The sequence below is a fragment of the Balaenoptera borealis genome, assembly GCF_965194805.1.
Source record: "Balaenoptera borealis genome assembly, chromosome: 2".
NCBI classification, from domain to species: Eukaryota; Metazoa; Chordata; class Mammalia; order Artiodactyla; family Balaenopteridae; genus Balaenoptera; species Balaenoptera borealis.
This window is the reverse complement of record NC_138867.1, coordinates 6,149,167-6,173,672: the sequence shown is the minus strand read 5'-3', so window position 1 is coordinate 6,173,672 and position 24,506 is coordinate 6,149,167. Positions and strand designations below refer to the sequence as shown.

General features: G+C 54.2%; 1 protein-coding gene across 2 annotated transcripts in view; it reads right to left on the bottom strand.

Annotated features, from left to right (window-relative positions):
• Positions 1-7,088: 7,088 nt before the first annotated feature.
• Positions 7,089-24,506, bottom strand: part of TENT4A (terminal nucleotidyltransferase 4A) — a 50,319-nt gene continuing 32,901 nt past the window's right edge. The window contains exons 3-13 of one of the 2 annotated variants that reach the window (XM_082380483.1): positions 24,137-24,183; positions 23,124-23,244; positions 20,805-20,912; positions 19,632-19,760; positions 17,049-17,262; positions 15,012-15,138; positions 14,245-14,345; positions 13,491-13,663; positions 12,908-13,066; positions 10,804-10,968; positions 7,089-9,337 (exon numbers count right to left, since the gene is read on the bottom strand). In XM_082380483.1, the coding sequence (XP_082236609.1) occupies positions 9,143-9,337; positions 10,804-10,968; positions 12,908-13,066; positions 13,491-13,663; positions 14,245-14,345; positions 15,012-15,138; positions 17,049-17,262; positions 19,632-19,760; positions 20,805-20,912; positions 23,124-23,244; positions 24,137-24,183 (1,539 nt within the window). In that variant the 3' untranslated portion in view covers positions 7,089-9,142. The remainder of the gene's footprint in view (positions 9,338-10,803; positions 10,969-12,907; positions 13,067-13,490; positions 13,664-14,244; positions 14,346-15,011; positions 15,139-17,048; positions 17,263-19,631; positions 19,761-20,804; positions 20,913-23,123; positions 23,245-24,136; positions 24,184-24,506) is intronic. The other variant, XM_082380482.1, reaches the window with a different exon arrangement.

Genomic DNA, 24,506 nt, shown 5'->3' with positions numbered 1-24,506 from the left:
GCAGCCAGGCCTTGCGAAGGGCTGGCAAAGCAGCTCCCAGGGGACAGTCCCAGGCCGGGGGCGACAGCGAGGCCCGCCCGGAACCCCGGGTCGTCGCGCAGAGGTCCCCTCTCCGGGCAGGCGGCGGCGGCGGCAGGAAGGCCAGGAGCACCTGTGAGGGAGGCAGATTCGCCGCCAGGAGACACCCCACCCCGGAACTTGGAGATGGGGTGGGGTGCGATGGAACAAAGCAGCCAAACAAAACGTTGACAATTGTCCGGCTTCACTGTGGCTCCAGCTTTTCTTCCTCCCGTGCCGACTAGCTGGCAGGCAGGGTATCAGAGAACCACACAAAACTCTCCAGGACGGGCAACACCGCAGTGAGATGTGGTACGGCTAAAGGGAGGACTGGACATTCTTTTAAATTCTAGTGTGTATCTAGACTCCAATTTTCCTAAAATGAACCTGGAGTCTTACTATTTATTTCCTGCTGCATTTTTCCACATAAAAGCTTTTTTTTTTCTTTTTAACTCACTGCAGCTTTGCTATTTGCTTCTTTCTTCCCTGTGTAACAACAGAAGCAGGGAAGAAGCATGTGCACCTCCCCATAAACCAGTGAGATCTCAGCAAGCAGTTTCGCGATGTCCCGCCTGGCACTGAGGCTGTGAGGGACACACACAGGCACGCGAACTCACACACACAAACGCGCACACACACCCACCTCAGAAAGCTCACGATCTACTGAGTAAAGAAGATAAAATTGAAAAAGTAACAGCACAAAAGAAATATTACCTTCTTACCACGGTATAGTAAATATCAGAAAGCAAGTTGACTGACTGACCAATGACGATTACGGGACCCAGCACCATGCAGACGGACAGCCCTTCTGACCCTCCAGGAGGCTCCAAGCAGAGGAGGGAGCCGCTGGGTGTGGACGGAGGAGCCGGGCCTGGAATAAGTGGATAGAGTAAAGGAGGACCCAGTCACCCCCAACCACAGCCAACATTTCCCTATGCCCAAGAGGGACCTGGGACACACAGGTGGAGGCCAGGGGTGTCAGGGCCTCCCACACTCAGGAAGGACCCCCTGCCCTGCACCAGACCTACCTGGGCTTCTACACCTTCACAGCGAGCTGGAAATTCAGGACATGAGGAGGGAGGGAAGCCAAAAAAACTCCCAACCGCTCTTTGTTTTGCACCCCAAACAGAAGTCAGCAGCATTTAGACTGTGACCACAGTGTCACCTGCAGCCAGTGAGATGCTTCTCAAAGGGCCAAGCCCCTCGGACCCCACCCAGCCAGTTTCTCTTGAAAGCAGCACAGAGGATGCTGGTCTGGCTCAGGGACCCCAGGAAGGAGCTGCACTCCGCTAGCTTCCCATCCTCCTCGACCGGGGCAGCTCGTGTCCTCTCTGGGCTCCGGGGTCTTGTGCTTCAAATGATGGGTCCAGACCATCAGGGCTGGCGAGAGAGATGCAGTGGGTGAGGCCACCAGCACTCTGTTTTGTTTTTATTTTTTCATTTTTTATTGGAGTATAGTTGATTTACAGTGTTGTGTTAGTTTCTGCTATACAGGAAAGTGAACCAGTTATACATATACATATATCCACTCTTTTTTATTTTCCCATATAGGTCATTACAGAGTATTGAGTAGAGTTCCCTGTGCTATACAGTAGGTCCTTATTAGCTATCGATTTTATATATAGTACTGTGTCTATGTCAATTCCAATCTCCCAATTTATCCCTCCCCTTCCCCTTTTGTTTGTTTGTAATGAGCTAGAGCAGGATAGAGTAGAACAGAATCGATCCCACATGTAAGCATGGGCAGTGGTTCATTTAACTTGTAGAGTCATATGTACGTGGCGGCAAAGTAACATGTATTCCTTTTGGTGAGGTGGTTGTAGAAATAGGAAACATGATGCTCTGGGCGATGGGTCTCAGCCTGACCCTACAGGAGAATCCCCTGAGGCTTAAAGCTGGTGGGCACAGGCTCCGTCTACACAGTTAATTCAGATCCCTACAGGTGGGGCTCAGGCAGCCAGGTCCGTGTAGACGCCCACACAGGTCTTCCAATCACTTTTGTCAAGAGCAGTGGTGTAACGTGGGCACGCGATGGCCACCCACAAGAAGAAAACACCGCAAATCGTGTGTTAAGTGTCATGGGCCTTCCCAAAGGATAAATGCTCCCCAGGAGGGCCGTGGAGAGACCTGAGAATGGGTGGGAGCCGCCGTTCAGAGCGAGGTGAGGGACCAGTTGGGTCCCCAAAGCCCAGCCACGGCCACATAGGGAGGTATGAACATGGGTGGGAACATTTAGACACCCAAACACCTGACAGCACAGCTTAGGTCTGACGGATCCAGTAACGAACCACATGAGCTTTGAATCTGTATATTTATAAGCAGGGTTTTGCTTTTCCACTTTTTTCTACTAATTCATTTTTTATTGTATTTTACATGACTATTGGTAAATGGCTGACCGGATACTAAAAAAGAAACAACTCACAAGTCCTTCAGTACAGACCATTTGAGAGACAAGTGTTCAGAGGGCATCGGAAAGGGCGGCCTTCACTTCAGAAGGGCTGCCCGGCCCCCTACAGGGGAGCAAGGGTGGTCCCACCAGCCAGCCACGACTGTCCAGGGCTCTTGAAGGCTCAGGCCGAGCTCTAAGGGAAACGTACGTGGGGCTGTGGTGAAGCCAGCGCCCCAGCGCCCGGGCTGGCCAGTGTCCCCTGAGAATGAGGAGGCAAACAGGAAATGAGAGGTGACCGGCTTCCTCCCTGTTCCTCTCTGGACCAGGCGCGTTTGGGGGTGCAGAACCCCAGGAAGCTCCCAATTCCGGTCACAGGATACAGTGCTCTGGCCAGCCCCGCAGCATCTGTACGACCTGCAAGTCTCAGCCCCAAACCACTTAAGAAGGGATATCTTTTCCTTCCTACATAAGTGGACCTGCGTTAAAAAAAAAGGAGGTAAGTAACAATTCAGGCAGTACACGCAGAGAGATAAAACTGGGAAGGAACTATTCAGTACTATAAAGCCTGATGTTGGGGAAGGCCGTCCTGAGGACCCCAGAGAGACATGCCGGTATTTGAGAAGCAGAGACAGGGTTGAGGTTGTGTTTTTGAAAGATCGTCAATGGTGCTCCGTGGAGGGAGGTTGGAGAACGGACTGAAGGCTGACCCCTGGAGTGGCGTCCAGGGGAGGGGAGGGAGAGGGGAGGGGGAGGGGAGGGCGGGCCCAGGGCGGGGTGTCCGGGAGAGGGGCGGGGATGAGGGCGGGCCCGGGGTGGGGTGGGGCGGGGCGACAGGGAGAGCGGGGAGGACCAGGCGGGTAGGGCGGTCCCAGGCAGTCAGGATGAGGAGGAAGGGATGGGTCTAGGTCCTGAGGAGTTGTAGGTAGCAGATTTAGAGAACGGCAGATGCCCAGTGGACGAGGTAGGATGATGGAGGAAGGCTGAGGGCAGCCCCCCTGGAAGCAGGTGAGGACACAGGTGGAGGGGAGGAGACCAGTGTGGCCGGGCCCTGGGAGTTGCTCCTGGGGAATCCAGCCAGGGCACAAGCAGAGCTGGGAGACGGGAAAATGCAGAGAAAACGATGTCGAGGAGGCCAAGGAGGTGAGGGCGTCCTGGGAGCCCAGCCCAAGAGAAGCAGAGCTGAGGCTGCCCCGAGGTCTCACGGAGTGGCAGGGACGCGAGCCCAGGGGGGAGGCAGAGGGTGGAGAGAGCCATGCAGGCAGCTGGAAGAGGCGAGGAGCCTCCGGAGAGGGAGGAGACGGGGGAGACCCGAAGGATTTGGAGGCTGGTGGGAGGCAGAAGCAGGGGTCTGAGGCAGAGGACAGGACAAGTGGGCCCCAGCAAGGGCCGGGCTGCACTTCCTGTGTTTATTTACAATGTCAGGGAAGGAGCAGGGCCGGTGCTGCAGGCACCCTGGGGCCCGGGATTGCTTTCTGACCCAGGAGGCAAGGCCATGTCTGAGAGGGGAGGGAGGGGAGCAGGGAGGTGGGGTGTGAATTTGAACCAAGTAGCGGTTGAGACCCTTCTCGCTGAGAAAGGGGGAAGGAGCACCTGAGCCCTGAGGGTACGGGGAGCTGTGTCCCATCTCACCCCACACCTGTTAGATGACCCTGGCCGAGTTCCTTAACCTCTGCGCCTCCCCTTACTCACCTGCGGATGGGACGTCACCTGTGCCCGGCGTGGAGGCGTGCAAAGCCACAGCGCTGGCGGCGTCACAGGGTGATCCGGGCCCACTAAGTACTTAGAACGTCAGCCTGGTCTCTGCGGACCCTCTGCCCCGGCCTTAGCTGACCCCCCCCCCCGCCCCCGGTGTTCCTTCCCCTGCACGCAGGACCGAGGGGCCGGCAGGGGCATGGATCTCGGGTGCAGGTCTTGCCGGGAGAACGCAATTGAGAGACAACGGTGAGGGATTTGACCACGAGGGCCTGAGTGCGCTTTTAGCTGGATGAGAAAGGAGGCGCCAGGGGCAGAGGAAGACGGGCTCCGTCAGGAAGGAGCCGGAAGGACCAGAGGGTGGGCGGAGAGTGCACTTTCCGGAATCCGTCTTTATGAGGGCCACTATCTCACGACATAAACACTGGCCATGAAAACCAAGTCCAGGTGGTTTTCTCATAACCATTTGAACACATCAACCCAGGGGGGCTTCCGGCTTGGCCCTCAACACCAGTGTGAGGCGAAGGGGTTCAGCCTAAAGTCAGCAGTCTCTCTGGGGATCACGGGAGACCTTGAGGCGCTCCAGGCTGGCACGCGGCTCCACTGAAGGCAGAACTCGCCCTACCTTCTGAAAACCCCACTAACGAACACCGGGTTTATCCATCTTGCCCAGAATTCACTCTGGGGCCTGTGAATCACGAATTGGTCCTTCTCCAGGACCCTGTGATGCTGGGAGACTGACAGTGAGTGACACCAGCCGGTGTGGCCAAGGTGCCCTCCTCATCAATTGCTGGGGAGCTGCCCCGCCCTCACGCAGCCAAGGAAACACAGTAATGAAACCTATTCTTGAGTCGCTCTTAACCGACGGGAATTAGCCCCAAGGGTGGGGCGTTGGGGGCTCTGTGCTTCATGGTAACCACTATCCACTGTGATCGGCTTGCTCTGGTCACCTAGATCGCCTAAAGATTGGCAAGAGCTTTGCAAGTTCTGAAGTGTAAGGATAAACGTCCCACCCTCCTCAAAGTTTCATCCAATCATCACAGGGGGTGAATGCAGCCAATATTTCATAATAACTTTAAATGGAAAATGAGCTACAAAAATACTGAAATAGTGTGCTGTACACCTGACACTAATATTGTAAGTCAACTATACTTCACTAGAAAAATAAAGAGTAAGTTTTAAAAAATCATCACAAGGTGACTGAAACAAAAATGTGTATGCGTGTCTGAATTACCAATGTCACCGCCACCGTGCACACAGGCTGTCTGGGGCCCACGTACCAGGTACCTCGAACGGGGATAAGGCAGGGCACGAGAGACCCTGCAGCAACTCAAAGAGGAAATCGTGGAGGGAATTCCCTGGTGGTCCAGTGGTTAGGGCTCCACGCTTTCACTGCCGAGGGCCCAGGTTCAATCCCTGCTCAGGGAACTAAGATCCCACAAGCCACGAGTCTCAACAAACAAACAAACAAACAAATGAAAAGGGAAGTCCTGGAGACTTGGCCACGAGGGGTTGATCTGGAAGCCTGGGAGTCAGCGCTGATGGGCCCTGAGACAACGTGGTGGACGGGCAGAGGGTCACACTGAGGCCGAGCTGCGGTGGGACCCTCACGACAGCCGACACTGGCTCGCCAAGTCCCGGGAGGACGCAGGGCCCCGCCGGGACAGCACAGGCACCGCCTCCCCTCTGAGCTCCCCGAGGCCCTGCTTACACTTCAGGTAACCGCAGTCTCCACGCCCCCGGGTTCCAGGCTCCCCGTGCAACTGGCCTGTTCAGCCCCTGCTCCTCGGGGAGGCCTCGAGCTTCTGGAGTCACGCCATCCGAGCTCCTGCGGAAAGCTGTGGGCGGAAACCCCGAGGCAGCCACGGGCGACCCCCCCCGACCCCCCCATCACCCCGTCCACCAGGCGGCCTTACCAGCTCCACCTCCAGACCGACCCCAGATCCTAAACCCGCAGTGCACAGCCCGTCCAGTGCCCCGAGCAGCCGTCCTCTCTCGCCTGGACCATCCCAGCACCCTCCTCCAGCCCATCCTCCGGAGGTGGCCACAGCGGCATGGAGAGCCTCCCACCTCCCCTCGCGGCCTCCAGGGGCTCGCCCAGCCCACCGCCCTCTAGCCTGCTCCTGCGCCCCGCCTCGGCCGTCAGGCCTCCTGCTGCGCCGATGCACCCAGCTCCCTGGCGCCACTCAGGTCCCGGGCTCAAGGCCGCCCCAGGTGGTCCTGTTCAGAAAAACACACCCGTCACTCTTCACCTCCAGCCACGGCATCCTGCCCTGCCGAGGCCACGTGGCATCAGCGGCTCTCGGAGGTTTCCTGCGACCTCACTGGGACGTGGGTGCCCGAGGAGCAGGCCTGGCAGCTGCAGACAGCACCTGCCCAGAGCGCCTTCGGAAGCCTTTTGTGGAGGGACCCGAAGGAGCACTGGACCCACGACACCGGCCTTACAGCGCGCCAGGCCCTACTGACGAGGTCCTGGAGCGTCCCACTCGCGGGGGCCGCGGGGGCCGCGCAGCCCGGGACAAGCAGCTCAGTCACTCGCTGCTGTAAGAAGTGTTATACGTTTCCTTATAAATCCTAATCGTCAGCTACATTAAGCCGCACCGTGATGGTCGGTGGTTTAAAATGCGTTATTTTGAAGTACTATGACATTGACCTAAGAGAGACGTGGAAGAAACAGATGCGTCGTCGGGAAGTCTAAGTACAGTGTCACACCAGCTTGTCAGAAGCCGCGCACGAAGAGCATCATTTACATGGCTTTGGCACATCCTGCCAGCCTCGCCTGTGGCAGCTCTGGTTCTCCTGCGCTCGGCCTGCAACCTCACCAGGTTCTGAGTTCACCGAACCAGTGGTAACACGATGGCTCGCCCTCCGAACTTAGAGAAGTCAAGAACATAAACTGCAGGAGCCACCGCCCACCCCGCAAGGAAAGACACACTCACACACAAGCACCTCCTGGTTTCCAAAGTTTATTAAAAATCAAAGAATAGAAAAACTTTACATAAAAATATGTCAATTTTAGCTTCCACATTGTTGTCCACACACACAAAAAATCGAAACATGATATCCTGTTGTCAGGCCTGCGGCACGTGGCCACAGGCGGCCGGGCCAATTCATTGGTTCACCGTGACGGGGCTGGAGCCTGGCGCCCGGGTCAGGGACTGAGGGTCCCGAGGCACACCCAAGGGCGCTCCCACGGTCCCCCGCAGCGTTTCCTTGGAGGAGGGTTACAGTCAATATTGCTAACGCGTAGAGATTAGTACAGGCCTACGGATCAGTTTTTATAAATATTTCTTTATCAATAGGTTCACGATTTAAATATCTTTAAATATTTTTGATAACCTCCGATCATCAAGAACTGCAGACAAAGTGTGCTACTCGGCTCTGGGCGCCTCCCAGGGAGCCTGCAGGCGCGGCCGGCCGCTCTCAACGCACGGGGGCCAGTCCTGCTTCCAGGGGGCCCGCAGACGCGGTGAGGCTCTCCACACTCAGAGCCCACTTGAGGATGCCCCGCTTCTGCATGTCACCGGGGTCAGGGCAGTAAGCTTCTCGTCCCAACCTTCTCTGCTAGTGGACTTCAAAGACCATCCCACCTGTAGCGTCAGCAGGGCCAGAACTCCCATTTTAAAAATGGGGGTCGGATGACCTAGGAGAGGCACCTAACTCCCAGGGCACCTGTGGTGCTCCAAAAACTCAGGGTGAGGCAGGATGGGTATATTAGTGTTCAAAAATGGGTAACAAAGACAGTGGCTGTCATGGCAGAATACACTTGCATAGTATACCTGTATGCTTCTCGAGTCGGGCGCCAGCCGCTCCGGGGCCCGACGCTGGGCTGTGCTCTCCTGTGATGCGTTAAAAACCCCTCCACAGCGCACTGAGCAGCTCGAGTACTTCTCCTATATTTGCTCTTAACAGAACGAATGCATACTGCGACAGATTCCACAATGGAATCAACATAATTCCTTTCTCCACATTCCTAAAACTGGGTACCATTGTCCGTGACGATGTTCACCAGACCCATCATTTACAGGCTGTGTTACTAACACTGAGGCGTTCCAAAGTCCACATTTGCTTAAGATTTTATAAATGTGACAACCTTTTCTCCCCATAGAAAGTTATACACTCTGGCACTCTAAATGCTGGGTCTGTTGTCTAGTTTAAAAGAACCAAACCCAAAACATTAAAACTCCACGGTCAGAGCACGACAACAGACAGGCCAGACGGCAGAGCCGGCGGGCAGCTGGTCAGAAGGCTTCGGAGCCAAACCCCTTCGGAAACCCGCTGGGGGCGGCGGGGACTCAGCTCCTTCACCACGAACTGAGAGGCCTCACGTCTGACCAAAAGAAGGAACATAAAAGTAAACCCCAAGCCCCTCATTCGCGGTGTTCGTAACAATGCTCATCAGACAACCAGCCGACAGGATGAACCCAACTTAGAAAATGCAACTCGGGAAAGGATCTAAGCTTGTTTAAAAAAATTCCCTCCTCCCTTAAATATAACTTATGTGAAAATATGAAATTAAATAAAAAATATCTGAGTTATTGCACAAATCATAAATTTCCAATATTTACATAGAAAAACAGTTCTGAAATTTGAAACAAAATGTGAGGGCAGTAAAACAAGGATGACCACCCAACAAATAACGGGGTTCGATCTCCGTTGCTCTGACAACATGGAATGAAGTACCAACGCAAAGGACAGACACGGTACCGAGAAAGGCCAAGGCCCCGTCCGTCCCCGCAGTTCCCGGGCCAGACCTGCTCCAGCAGTGGAGGGAGACTCCTGGGGAGGCAGAAGGCAGCGTCCACGTCCAGTGAGGCTCCACAGACGAGCACGGGAGCCGCTCTTCACGACGGACGTGGCCACCGCACGTGGAACATGCAGGGCGAGCAGCCGAGGGCGCCGGGGGCCCGGCAGACGTGCCGGGCGCGGGTCTCGGGCCCCGGGGGCGCCGAGGCCGCCGGCTCCAGTCTGGGAGGTGTGGGCCGGGTGGCGCCACCGGGACTATTATCTGCTGAGACTGACGGGCAGGCTGTCCCTCGTGTGTGCGTGTTTCCTCCTCCTCCAGCCGGCGCGGTTGTACTGGTGGTGCCCCCGGTTGCCCACGGGGGGCCGCACTCCTCCGCTGCCCACCGCGCTGTAGCTGCCGCCTTGGCCGTGGCTGTGGGAGCCCTTCATGGACAGTTTCATGCCGCTGTGCTGCTGAGGGGACCGAGAGGGACACAGGGTTGGAGGCCGGCCGGCCTGGACAGGGCCCACGTGGAGACCCGCCGCCTCCGTGCGCTGGGAGCCCGAGCAAGCAGGAGCCACGACCCCGCTGGCGGGCCCGCGGGGAGGGCTGCAGCGCTGCGCACGGTGGCCCGCTGCGCGTGTGCACGCGACCCCAGACGCGCCGGGACCGACAGCGGGCCACGGCTCACACCTCGCAGGGACGCCTGTCGCTACCTCCAGACACGGAGAACTACCCCTACCCCAGAGCTTCGGCAACACGAGAACTGTGGGCCTGTTTGAAACCACACGCGTTCGTATCCAAATACGTCCAGAATCTCACTTCTAGCTGCTTCTACGTGTCCACAGAGCTAAGAGGGTCCCTCTCACTTTCTTCCCCAGACTTCGACCATGACATTCTGGAAACACATGAGCAGATTCCACGTCAGCGGGGTGTGTGCAGGCCGCTCCCAGGCCACCAAGCCCCACGCACAGCAGACCAGGGAAGACACGGCTGGTCTCAGGAAGGTTTCAGAGCAAAACCAGCAGAAGGGGGTTAAGAAGGAAAGCCAAAATGCCATTAAGGAAGAGTGCTTTTGCCCTCTGCAAAGTTATACTTTCATCCTGAGTATTTCCAACAGATCAGCGTAGCAAGCCACGTAGCGACAGACTGGATAAATCCAGGAAGGAACGTTCTATTACTTAACTCTAAATAAAAAAGATAAGCAGGACTCAGTGACATAGGTCCAAAGAGCCAACCCCCAGGCATCAAAACTTACTGGCAAACGTGATCAGACAAGCAACAGAGCGCGCTGACCAGGGCGGAGGTGGACCTCGCGCCCCGACCCCCAGGCCTGGACGTGGCCATGGTTCTTTCCAACATCCTGGCGCCTTAACAACGACCTGTCTTCCTGATACCAAGTTTCTAACGTGTGGGATCTGGACTCAGGGCAGCCACAGGGCAATGGACAAACGCATTCACAGGGACCCCCCGGTCACTAGAAAGCCAATCGCACGCAGGCCCTGCCGGGCCCTCTGCCCAGGGCACCCACGGCAAAGAACGGGGAGGGAGTGAAACAGTGGGAAGACAACACTGCAAACGGGCGTGATCGTTCCTGGTTTCATCATCTGCTTCTTGCAAACCAAAGTTCTTTTAGCGTGTACATTAACAGAAAAATGGGAAATCAAAATATTCTTCCCTTCAAACATAATTTTTATGCTAACAAATTCAATAGAAAAAAGAGATACATGATGAATTAAACTATACGAAATTTTAAAATAATTTCTTAACGCTTGTAAAGTTTTGTTACCAGGGAAAGCAAACATGAAGCTGAATGATCAGAGAAGAAAAAAAAAAGAATCTCTGTGGAATTCCCTCTCTGGTGGAGAAAGTGTTAAGCACCGGGCTATCACAAACCTGCTTGGTGGGAACCCAGGACCCGGGCGGACAGGACCCGTACCTTGTGATACAGGTGAGGGCTGGCGAGCGCGTTGGGGGGCGCAGATGGGACGGCCGGGGAAGACACGTGGTGGACAGCTTTCAGCGCCGGAGCTCCTTCGATGCCAGCTGGTCTACAGGGCACAGGGGCCACCCCGAGCGTTGGTGGAGGTATCGTAAACCTGGTCTGGGAGAGAACGACCAGAGACATCCATGAGGCACCAACGCAACACAGGCTAAACCATCCCGTTCTTACCACGGGCACCGACGAGGGTGCCATTTGCAAACAGGCTCCTTAGTTTGTGTCCGACTACAACATTTTGTTTTGAATCGGACACATTCTATACTCTGAAACAGCAACGACGACGTGAAGTACGTCCAGTCACCCAAGTCGTGAGGTTTTAATATTCACTGAAGACCAAACAATCCAAAAAAACTACCGTCATCAAAATACCTGCCCCCCCTGGTCTCCGGAAAGAGCCCTCAGCAAGGCAGATGAAAGGCGTGAGGCCGGCCCGAGCGAAGGCCCGCAGACGGGGTGGCCACCCTCCCCGCTCTCGCCAGTTCCCAACGCTTCCGTCTTTGCATCACCGGCCCGTCACGGTGCAGCGGTGCTGGCGGGAGCCCCTCCACCCACTTTCACCAACCTCACTGCTCTCGTCTTAGAATTGTATGCATTTGCCCCAAAGACCTCTGGAGAGTGACCGTGGCCACCAGGGCAGCGGCTGCAGCAGGAGCTGGGGCCTCAGGGGTGCGCTCGGGGGCTGCAGGGCCCACACAGCGCCCCTTCCTCACACCTCCTCCCCCCCCCGGGGCCTGAGCACACCCGCGGCCTCTCCTCCATGGGGGCTCTGCGCCCCCAGGGGCACGAGGCCCCGGGAAGAGCCCACTCCCGGGACCTCTGACGGCTCCGCGGCCCCAGCTCTAAGTCCCTGTTGCACGCCGAGCGGGCAGGGGAGACTGTACACGTGAGGTTTTCGAGTGGGATTTCCCTTAGTTACTCCACTGCAAGTAATGTTTGAAGTTTGGGAATAAAATGAGAAAGTGGGCTTTGAGCCTCGTCTTAAAACTTGAATGATCTTAGCTTCTGCCTCACTCACTGTCCGTGCGGGTGACAGATGGGACCGGGCACAGCATGTGGTCCTGACCATCCGCCCGACACTCCCAGCATCCTGGAGGAAGAGCACGGGCAGCATCGATCGGCACGCAGCTCTCGAGGGAGCTGAGCCCAAGGAGAGGTTAGAGCCAAGTTCATCATTTGTGGCAGAGTTTCCTTCCAAGTGCACGCACCTGCCTCTTCATTTCACGCTTACGCAGCAACTGAAGGTTTCTGGGGGTGCTATGCTGATGGCCGCCGCCACGCACCCTGGACCCGCTGCCCTCAGTCCCCGCGGCCTGGGGCGTGTCCTGAGAACGCCCTGCCTGGACAACGCAGAGGAGCTCGGCAATACATTCGCACGCATCCGCGTTGCTTTACACTCAGATTGTAACCCACACTGTAGAAACTGGCTCTACTTTAGGAGTAAATTAACGTGACGGGTTTTATATACGTGTAATTGATGTATATTTGGGAAGTAGGTACAAATTCAAAATATTTAAAATTAACTTTTACGCTCTAATTTTGTCTAAATTTTTTAAAAGAGGACATATTCAAATAGAAAACAACCCTATAAATACTGCCTAATGAATAACGTGGAGAAGTCAAAGTTTATATCAAAACTTAGTGAGAGTGTAAACACTGAGAATCTGAGGGGAAAGCAAGGACACTGTCCGTCTCCAGCCAGGGACAGCAGCAGAGTCCCTCTCTCAGCACGGCCCCAGGACGGTCGTCTCACGCTGGGTGCCAATGTAATTTGCAGAAAAACAACGTGGACCTTGTCAAAAGCCACCTCAGTGCCCGGGAACCAAGAGTCCCCTCACTGCAAACACAGGACATGGTGGGCCTCAGCTGCACGGACATCTATAGAACAAGAATTACATCCTATCCACCCAGAGAATTTCCTACAAGACAGAAATGGACCTTCCAAAGATTGTTAAAGTTGTTTCTCTAGTTCTACCGCATCAGCCAGTCCTACAGCGCAGGCAGCAGCTGGGAGCTGGTCCCGGGGCCGTCACCAGCCGCTTACCTGGGTATTAGTTGCCATGACCAGCGTCCTGGGCGTGGCGGGCTGAGGTCTGCCACTCGGCACGGGCAGGGCGGCTGGCAGGCTGGCCGGCAGAGGGGCAGGCGCCTGGAGGCTGAACTGGCGCACGCTGGGCGTCGGGCAGGGGGGCGTGTCCGAATCCTGGGGGGACAAGAGGACGGCTACACCCGAGGCCCATGCCCCTCACATCGACGGGAGCGGCCAAGGGTGAGCCCCCAGGGTCCTAGGATGCAGGCAGCCCCGGTCTGCCCAGGTCTCCCCCGAGTCATGTCAAAACTGAAGAAGAACGTAAAGGAAATGCAGAAGAGACGCCCAGACTGCAAGGTCTCATCTCCCAGTAAGTGGGTAAGACACGACCCACGGCAGCCGCGCTGCGCGGGCCCACCCTCCCGAGGGGCCACGTGCCCGCCACCTGAGGCTCTCGGCACAGCGGGGACCACTGGGCGGGCGCGCGCGCGGGGTGGCCTCAGGCACACAGAGCAAGCGATAAAACGAGGGGGGCAGAGTTTAAACTCACGGCTGCGGGCATTTTCCACACATACTCGCCCCCAGCAGACACACTCACGATGTCGCTTCCGGAGAGCGAGGACACGGAGGAGGCGGACGAGCCGGAGGACAGCAGCTGGGGGCTGGGCAGGGCCAGGGCCAGGCGCGGGCCGCAGGGCGACTCGGGGTCCCGGCGCGGAGGCTGCTCCCGCTCGCACGCGCCCCCCCGCTCGGCGGTCTGGATCCTGTCGTCTGCGGAGGGGAGGCAGAGCCGTCACGCACCGCAGCCCGAGGGCCCCGCCGCGCCTCAAATGCTGCTCAGGGGCCTGGCAAACTGCATTTCTAATTTTCTTAGTTTCCATTAATTTTTTAAGTTACGCTTCAGTTACTGGAAAACATTTAAATATGCCTGGAACAAGGTGGATGTACAGTTTCAACTGGAAATTGCACAAACCCTGATCACGATGTGCTCTAGGTATAAAAACACACTGGATTTCAAGGACGGCAGTACCAAAAAGAAATCTCAGTAACTCTGTATATTGACTACCTGTTCAAATGTTAATATTCTGAATACTAAAAGTTAAATAAAATATATTATCAAAATTAATTTCACCTGCTTCTTTCCACGCTGGCAATGCAGTCACTAGAAGCTTTAGAACTGCACGTGTGGCACACACGTTATTTCTACTGGACAGCACTGGCCTAACCCTAACAGTTTTAAATGAAACTCTTACAGAAGGCGAGGTGTCCTTAGAGTGAACAGTTTACCACCAAGGGACAAAGGGACACTGCTGCACCGACGGGTCAGCAACGGCCCTGGGCTGGCCTCTCACCGGGGTCTGGCGCCGCATGGGCCCGGCTGCCCCACTTCTCCTTGATCCATGCCCGGTAGTCGATCACCTCCTGGGTCACCTTGATGATCCTCCCTAAGGTGCTGCAGCAAGAAGACACGGGGAGTCAACAATCCTTCCCAGCAGCTACTTCACATTTTAACACAGAGCCTCGCTAAGTGAAAGGTGGGTAAAGAGCCGAAATAATTTTACAAAATCTGTATGACTTCTGGTGTTTGAGCCCAAACATATTTTGCGATCACAGTACAGAAAAAGTGGGTGCTCTTAGGCACAAGTCCTTGGACCTACGTCTATCTACAGAAGACTGCTGAAGCCCAGGGCCGAGTAGGGAAGCCCGCCCTCCCCAGCCCCAGTGACCACGGGGGTCCCATTTCCCAGCGCATACACCACGAGAGTGCGCACTCAAAACAGGGAATGGGGGACAAGTGTGCAGGAAGGGGCCGGGGCAGGGGGTGGACGTGTCCCTCGGAGCTGAGCACCCACATCTTGAAGACGGCCTGAGAAAAAGCACCACGTGCCACAGCTTTAAAAACCAGAAGTGATCTCCCCAAAACTAACACCCTGAGAAAATGTTAACTCCCTAAATAAAAATTTTCCACTCTTGACCACGACGACCATCCTGAACTCCTGGAAGGCCTTCCTTTACCAGTATTCCCAGTTCTCCCAAGATAGGGTGGCACACCCATCAACAAACGACAGAGGCCAGGGCGCCGGTGCTGCAGAGGCTGCGGCACCCAGGACGGGGCTACCTTTCGGAATCTCTGTTGGGATAGGACCTGGCGAGCGGCGACACGGCGTGGCTGAGAACGATGTAGGCGTAGTCGAACACCTGCTTCACTTGCATGGCCCCGTAGGAGCTCCGGCCCACGTCGTTCCCTGAAACAGAAAGGCTGCCGTGGGAGCCGCTACCCAGCCGCGTGGTCCTCTTGCGTGAGCCTTTCCCACACGGGCCCCCAGCCCTGAAACGCCCTCCAGACCCCCCAGCACAGCCGGATCAGGTGCCAGGAAGTGCACAGCGCCCATCGCCGTGGGCAGCTGGGGGTGTTCCGGCCCGAGGGCCCATCTCACCATCAGATCAGGATCCATCTCCGTTAAAAGAGCTGTCATTCGTGGAGACAGAGTGACAGTTCCTCAAACAGTAGGGTCGCCCCCCGGATGGCAGAAAGCTCAATGGAGCCAAAGCACAACCTTAACCAGACTGCCAGGGCCTGACCGAAAGGACAGGTCAGCCTGAGTCCCGCACCTGTCAGCACCGAGGGGACCTGCAGGAGCAAACCCTCGAGGACAGAAGGTGCCAGGCCGAACTCTCGGGTGGACGGCAAATAAAAACGAAGCCGCCACTGAAGTCGGCAAGTGAGCTACAGGCAAGGAGCTGACTTTTGTTAAGAATGGCAGAGTTTCCAATTTTAATTTTTACACGTAACTCGTTCTTCACAATTCAGGTGAGGGTGTTTTTTAGGAGACATATCCTTAAGTACTGGAATCTTCTCCTTTCCAGGTTTAATAATAATGTAACCCAGTAACTATGTGGGTTTTCATTTTTCAGTTACATTTCAGCAAACACTGAAGACCAAGGAATTGGCTGCCATTTAACTGATCCAAACAGACAAACCGGTGAGAGAAACCTGTCCTACTGGGCTGAGGGATAAGCACTGTGTGGGCCACAGCGTTTACAGACCACAGAGGAGAACCTTCCGAAAGACTGTTGAGAAATAAACTTCATACCCCAGAAGCCACAAAACAAAACAAAAATCATAAATTTGAGGATGTTGGAAAACATATACAGGAGCAAAACAATAAAAAATACCAAATACAGACACAAGAGACAAAAGTACAGCATGTCAACAAAGAAAGGCTTCCCTGACCCACAGAGGACCTTACAAAGTCAGTGGGGACAGTCCAGCAGACAGATGGACAAAGCACACGAGCTCACACAAAAAGTAACACCAAGGGTAGTGTACCTGGAGCTAACAATCTCCACCTCCTTCCCTGTCACTGACTTTATCACCAACAGTAAGAACAGTGTGTCACCTAATAAATGCTCGACAAACATCTGTGCGGTTGACAGTAACCCTGTGTCTAACCTCACTCATCATTAAAGAGCCGTAAGGCGCGTGACAGTGTGCCCTGCACGGTTTCATCAGATCGGCAAAGATTTAGAAGACGGCCGCCAAAGGTGCGGGTGTAAAGCGCCCTAACCTGCCTCGGGGTCTTTGGGGAGGAAGCCCTTACAACCAACACTCCCCGTGAACACAGGAAAGGGGTCTCAGGTGTACTGTTTAAATAAAACTGCAAGCTGCAGTCTGTTGGTATTATGTGACGCCATTCAATTAATAAGGAGGCAACAATCAATGTTAATATCCACATATGGAAAACTGGAGAAAAACACATCAAAAGGGAGGAGATTATGGCATACTTCACTTTTCTATGTGACAAACTTCTGGGAAGCAGATGGTTTATGATGGATACGTAACACTTTTCTATTCAGAAAAAGTAAATTTTTTTTCTTAATTCTCACTTTCTACATTTTTCTGATTACAGAAAGTAAACAAAGTTGCAACGTTACAGTACGTTAATTAGAAGCGTTAAGAACAAATTCTGAACGTGCCACCATTAACTCTGTTAGTACAGCAGGAACCTGCATCATCGGATCACGTGCCCTCGGCTGGGGTGGTCGCGGGCGGGGGGGGGGGGGGGGGGGGCGCGGGGGCCTGTGCATGCCCCTCCACACCCGGCTGGCGCGCGACGCCTCCATGCTGGGGCGAGTGCAAAGCGAGGGTCCTTACCAGGCAGCAGGGGGTCCTCAATGCACAGCATCGATGGCCTGTACCCGCTGGTCATGGCTTTCATGATCTCCTCTTTGGCGATATAGGCACCTCCTTCTTTTATTCTAATACCAGTTTTCAAGTAATTAAAATTTCTTCCGTAGAGTTCAAAAAATTCTACAAGAAGCATTCCAAGGTTTTCATCAGCTCTCCGGGCATCAATTCTCGGATGCAACTGTAAAAGCAAGGCATCCACGGTTTGCAGGGATTCCGGTCACTCTCCATGCACAGCAGCGCGCGGGGGCGTCGGCTAGCTAGCCGAGGGTGCGCACAGTCGGTGGCCCTCGCTTGCTCACCAGCACCGCGAGGACGCTCGCAGAGGCAGCCAGGAGGCACCCACTGAGCCTGGATATCTTTTGCCAATCAAGAGTGCGCAAAAGAAATAAAACCTTCTCATCTGAATTTTTAAATTATACTTTAATTCTTTGAAATCTGTAACCCATATAGCTACCTCCTACACAGACGTCTGATGAACCGCAAATTCCCAAACACTGATAAATAAGTGGGTCATATTCTGCACAATTTAGTCGCCTAGATGGTGGAGGTACTTTCACAGATTCTAATCCCAATTCCATGATTCTGAAATGCAGCCAACAGGGGGCAGTGTGAGACTGAACAGCACCACAGCGCCACGTGAAAGGGTTCATGTAAACCGCGTATGGCAGTCAGCACCGCATCCCGATGTTTACAGCAAACGCACATCCCTGCCCGGCATACGGGTGCACGTCAGCCTCAGCTCCACACCACGCTTTCCTGAAGCAGGTAATGGATTTACTGTGAAGCTCCAAGCCCCTGTCTACTGACCCCACCCAAGTGTCCCTAATTTAAGAGGCTCACGAATGTGAGCAACAGGGACCTGCTCTGCCCACTGTGACGGCCACGAGCCGTATGTGAGTATTTATACTTAAACGAATTAAAACAAACAAATTAAACATTCAGTTTGCTGGGCTGCTATAGCCACACTGCCAGCGCCCTGAAAGCACACACGGCCATGCTGCTGGACCGAGCAGACAGCACTGCCTTCACACAGCAAGTCACACTGGACAGCGGCAATGAAGAAAAGGACGGTCAAGTCCAAAAGGATGTAAAAGTCCAGGTCCTGGCAGCACAAGGGCTGAAAATGCTTATAACACAGGGCTCTGCAAGGAAATATGGTTTCTAAGGCCTGCAGGTGTTTTCAGGGTTCGGAAGACCTTACAAAGGCACATTGCTACATTCTTATTTTTGCCTTACCTTCTCCCTTCCTTATTTTCCTGGCCTTAGTCAAAAATCATCCAGCTGAGAGCCCACCCGGGGCAAGGCTGGGCCTCCTGACCTCAATGAGCCGTGAAATGAACACAGACGCTACAGCAGTCACGGCTTTGAGGCAGGGCGGGCAAGGCACCGAGGGATGGGCAGGGGACAGGGGCAACCCCGCCCCGGCCGGGTGTGGCCTCCGTGGTCACTTCAGACGGGGAGCCCAGCACCACGAAAGTGGGCAGTGGTCTGTTACAAGGCTACTGGAATAGTTCCAATCAGGAAAAAGGGAGGAGATAAATTAAGCACACAAGGTTGTGCTCTGTTCAAAATAATGTCCGAAAACTCAGGAAGAACGGCTACAAGGGCAGCATCTCCGAGGTGAAAGGGGAGGCCAAGGCAGTGTCATTAGAACGGTAAGAAAACAGGCGCGGAACTCCATTTTCACCGTTCTTACAGCACCTCTGCAAAAACATGCCAAGGAAATCAACATGGTGAAATCAACATGGTGAAAAAAATCAACATGGGCTGTGACCAGCAATCCTACTGTCAGCTGTACTAATGACACTGAGAAAAACGACCAAATTCTGGACATAAAACCACAAACGCAAACCTGCTGGTAAACATGGAGGACGGTGCTGTGCAGCTAGAACACAGGCGCGGTCCTTCATCCCAGTAAATGTAAACGGGGCAATTCATGTCTCCGTTAACTTAGAGAATATATGTCTAAAAATTAGTATAAGTATAGTTTATCACTGCATCACAGCATTTAATACTTAGGGAGGTTCTCTCTTGATTGATTTTTCCATGGTACTCAACAAAATAAGGGCAACAGATAATTAAAGACAAAATACTGATTTTTCATCACTCAGAAAAAAAAGCCCTCTTAAGTATTTTTTTACTTTCTGTGGTAGCCAACTTTTTTTCTGAGACAAATTTTGCAGTATAAATCACAGTCAAGAACTGAGAAAAACAGTTTTTCACTGTCCCTCAAGGCATGAAAGTTTTCTAAATATAAAGAGTGTTTCTTCAAGGATAGATCAATATACACCCGATTGACAGAACGAGATAAGCCCTCCCTCCAACAGTTAAATCGGATACAAAAATAAGCTATGAAGGAGCAAAGGAAAAAGTACTGATCAAAACAGAGTTTTATTATGAAGATTAGAAGTCAATTTCTACCACACCAAAACAGAATACTGAAGGGACAGCAAGGAGCTGGAACCCGTGAAGCAACCGGTAAAGAACATCAAGGATACTCCCACGGAAGCCTCAGGGTCAAGAGTTCTCGAGAGAAAACACACTCACCTGTAGAAAGCTGATGGCCATTAAAATTAGGCTGTACGAGCTAATTCCACCTGTAAAAACTTCATTCAGGTCCCTCTGCAGGAGGAACTGTTTCAGTACTAAAATCAAGTAAGGCAGCAATGAATATTTCTGTAAATTCCAAAAGAAAAACATCATCTGGTTAGATTCTAGGGCTTGGAAGACTTCTCACACAACAAATTCCACATGGCAGACAGGAAGCTCACTTCATCCTCTTGCCCCTCGGAAGGCTCAAGGCCAATCATCCTCACACCGTAGGGGCCTGAGAATGAATCACGTGAGGGGCTCGTCAGGGCCCCGCTGGGGGGCCCCTCCCCAGGTTACGGTTCAGCAGGGATGAGGTGGGGAGCCTGCATGGAGACCCCAAGCCCAGTGGGGCTGGGGAGTGAATGAGCATTTCCTCCCAGTGTCTCCCCGCTCGCCGGTGCCCAGCGCAGGGCTCTCAGGGCTCACCGGCTGTGCAGCAGTGTGCAAACGCCAGCACTCAGAAGCACCCGTGAGAGGAGCAAGGGGGGCAGGGCAGCAGGAGGCCAGCTGAAGGCAACATCGCCAAACGCAGGGCGAAGGGTGGAGGGCAGAGGGGCTGAGAAGGGGGTGGAGGGAGGTGGAAGCTTCTGCTACTTTTCCTGCTCTGCTGGGGTAGAAATGGCCCTTCAGACAAGCCTGATGGTGCAGAGGGAAGGGGAGCTCTGGAGGCGCACGGTCCCGAAACTGTGGGCAGAGGCAGGGTCCAGATGATGGTGCTGGGGTCGCCTCGCCACCTCCGCGACAACAGGAGGGAAGGATTCTCCACTTAACTGGACCACACACCTGGTCAGAGTCCAGTGAAGGCGTCCCATCCTTAGGCACTGAGACGACCCAAAGTAAGCACATCTACCTACACTCCACTATGATGTACTCAACTTCCAATCAGGCACGCTGAGCTACAGGGATGGTCATTTTGTAATAACTAGAAAGAATATTTCAACAAAGTGCTCTAAAATAATGCTCGAGTGTATGAAATGGTTAGCCAAGGAAGGCAAATCTGCAAAACAGCTCTGTAGTTTCAAAGTGTCTCTAGAAATAGTACTGTAAGATAAATTCAACTGTTACAGTCTTTCTCATTAAAGATTACCACCCCCTTGTTTTCACTGTGCTAACTTGCTGAGACAGCACCTTCATGTAATTCTTGATGAACTCTGCTGCCCGGACCCCAGTCTCCATGTTAAAGCTGATGTCGACTTTAACTTCCGTCTCCTGGTCTGTGAGTTTTATTATCGGTACCTGCAAAGATTTAATTGTGCTTTAGAAAACAGAAAATTGTGCTTCAATAGGCAACGTTTTCCACGGTCATGCATCAGATGTTTCCCAAGTTGTACGGAGGGGTCTTCTCCTTATACACAAAAGGGGCTTAGAGATCATGAACCCCGGATTGTAAAGATGAGAAGAAAAGGGACTTCCCCAGCATCAACGCCAGGAGCCCCCGAGGCCACCCCCCATCCGACAACAGCTCATCTCCGCCCAGCCCTGCCAACCTGACCCGGCGCCTCACTGGTGACCGAGCACCAACCACCTGCTCTCTGCAGGGCCTGTGCTCCACAAGCCTGCCTACCACGAGGGGAAGCCAGCTGAGGCCCTGTCCCACCATGAGGGCCTGGGGATGGCAGGAGCTTTTGGTCCCCAAATCACATTTGCTAGAATTTCTAAAAGCATTCAAAGTAACTTCAATGCCGTTTTTTAAATTATATTTTGTACTGATATTGTTTTTCCAAACAACTCTACTGTGGGTTTTCACTCTTTAAGACAATTTAACTTAAATTTTTTTCCCCTGAAAATCAAATAAAAGGCTATTCTGGAAATACTCTCAGTAACAAGAATCATCACCAAAAGGCACTCAAAACCGGCGTCATAAAAGCTGCCCAAGCAACCATTCAGACCACACCTGCCCCACACAAAACTGTGTTCTTCCAGAAAAAAAAGGCAACCTCTAAGGCATAAAAAAGGACATTCCCTCCGCCAAAACAATCGGGGTCTCACGAAAGGTTTAAAATGTCTGGAAGTCCACACCTGCTCTGGGCTCTAAAACATACACACCTGGGGGCCGACTGCCCAGGACACGTGTGAGAGGGACAGGCCAGCAGGTGGTGACAGTCTCTCCTGGAGATCACCTCCACCACCAGGCAGGGCGAGGTCCAAGCAGGCAGAGGAAACAAAACACTTTCCCAAAGAACCGATCAAAACTGCTTCAGCCTTAGGAGCCCATGGTCAAGGGCCCACGCCTCCCGGACGTGGTAAACTCCTCAGGGGCAAGCATCTTCCCCAGCACCTCTGGACACAGCTAGGAAGCCTCTTCTGTATGCACTGACTTTTCTCCCCACATCACTCCCGGCACCCTCCTGCCCTACACACACACACAGTCTCTCTCTCTCTCCTGCTCATGTGTTGAAGCCCCAGATTCTGGAGATTGGCAGTAACACTGCAATACTTATGTTCTGGTGGTTGTTCAAGACAGACCACTTTTCACCTTAAACACAGCTCTCGCGCCGGGCTCAGAGCCCGTGACGAGACGCCGGCGAGGCTGGCCAGCAGGGGCCTGCCTGGCAACAGCTGACACTCGTGGAGGAGAGCAGGTGGCCCCGCCCCTCGGCCTACGACGGGCCTCCAGCAGCTGCGGAGGCGTGGGGCAGCAGGGGGGCCACCTGGCCACGCGGCTCCTGCAGCAGCTACTCAGCATTCGGTCTGTCCTCCAGAACGTTCTGGAGCCCAGGACAATCAGGCTGAGCCTCCTGAGCTGCTCTACACCCCAACAAGGACACCCGGTCAGAGACCACCGGCCACCCACCGTGCACTCTCGAGGGGCCAACGCGACGGACAAACGGCAGAGCCACAAAAGGGCAGAGCTGAGGCTCCAATAACCAGCACCCACAGGCAGGTAACCCCGGGCTCCTGAGCCGCCGGCAGCCCTGGACTAGGGTGAACCTGGGCCCGCGCATCCAAAGCCGCCTCATCTTCCATCCTCTCCCGAGAGAAGCACAATTTTCACACAGGTACAGTTTTGGAACGATGAAAGGACAGGCAAGTTTCTCTCTCTGAAGTATAACTTGGCAAATGGTAATCTTTTTCTACGTAATAAATGCCACAGTCTAATCATTCTGCTACATTCTCCACAAAAGGCAGCCTCTGGATGTGTCTCGTTTCGGGTATTAACATCCTTTCCCTACGCGGCCTCACGAGAGACGACCCCATCGTACACTTTAGAGCAGGAACAGTTTGGCGCTCTCACAGCTTGTACTTCAGATGGTATCTAAACATTCTCAGCTTGAACTCCTAGCCACAAAAAAAATACAAGCGCGTTTACACTACAAGCAGGGAAGCCTTCAAACACGCAGCCAGAAACCGCTGTCCACATCAGCTGACCCCGTGGGACGCAGGCTGCCTGCGGGCGTGCAGAGGCCCTGCACGGGCCCGGGGACGGGGCCCACAACCCGCACTTACCGTCGCCTTGTCGAGGACCTTGATGGAGCCCGGCTCGGCCACGCTGTGTTTCCGCAGGGCCTGCTCCAACAGCTGCAGCGGAGGGCGCTCCCATTTTCCAAAGACCACTAAGTCGATGTCGCTGGGTGGGAGAAAAGCGAGTGTGAGCCCTGCTCGCCTCCCCACACAGCAGCGCACGCGGCTGAGCGAACCAGCGCCCCCGGCACAGGCCCGCAGGTCCTCCGAGACGCAGACGGAGTGCCGTGAAGCCCCCCCCCCCCCCACTCGGTGAGAGAGGGCAGCTTACGAGCCACTCATAACAGAGGTGGAAAGCAAACGCTGACCGAGTGTCCCACACCCCGAGGCAACCGAGGCCCTCACGGCTGCGCTGGCCCGGGCTCCTGGACACCTCGAATCTGTCCAGTTCCCCGCTGGCCCTGCCAACGCCAACCCAAATCCTGAGACTGTGGCCTCTTTAGTCTCCAAGCGTTAACAGTGGCTTGGGAGAATATACGCTTTTAATAAAATGATACACATAAAACTAACATACTGAAGAGTCCTTGATAAGGGTACACTGGAGAACGGCTTTAGAATGCAAACTTCTTTGACGTTTTTCTATCCCATAAAAATCCCTACAAAATATGGTTCAAGTAGAAGTTTGCTTGAACCTTCATTAAAACATAAGATGAATCTTTCAAAAACAAATCCAGAAGTCTCGACCGTCTTCTATTGCACTTGCTCCCACGGCTCTCACCTCCTCCGGCTCCTAGGAGCCAGTGCTCGGTATCCCACCACATTAAGTGCAAGAGGAAGAATGCAAAGCAGTCAATTATCAAAACGGTCATTAAATTTTTATTTCCTGCAATTTCCCCTCCGGGCTCCACCGTCTCTTCCTTTCGCTCGCGTCTCTAGCCTTAGCTTTGAATGCAGGGAACCTACTTTAGCCTTAACACACGTGCAGACACCCCCCACACCCGCTATGCAGACCCAACCCTGGTCCTCCGCGCGCGCGCGGTGGCTCAGCTGGGCCTCACCTGGTGGGAAGATAGAGGCCCGTGCTGAAGCTGCCAAATATCTGCACCTGCAACAGAGAGCGAGCGCCTGAGACGTGGCCACGCGGACGGCCCTGCCCCGCCCCTTCTCCCGCCGCGCTGCCGCCAGGGCCCAGCGGTCACACAAACTCCTCTGGGTCTGTAAGGTAAACGCCAGCCCCAGAAAGGAGTCTTTAACAACTCAGCACTAAAGGGCCTAACAGTTCCTGGCCTCGCCCGCAGCCCGCAAAGCCGGGGCCTGTTGAGAGCCGGTTTCAAGCCCGCGGAAGGCACAGGGCAGGGCTCTGTCCCAGGGCACCAAAGTGCAGAGCCGAAAGTGTCCCGTGTGTCACTGTGCACAGGAGGGGAAGCC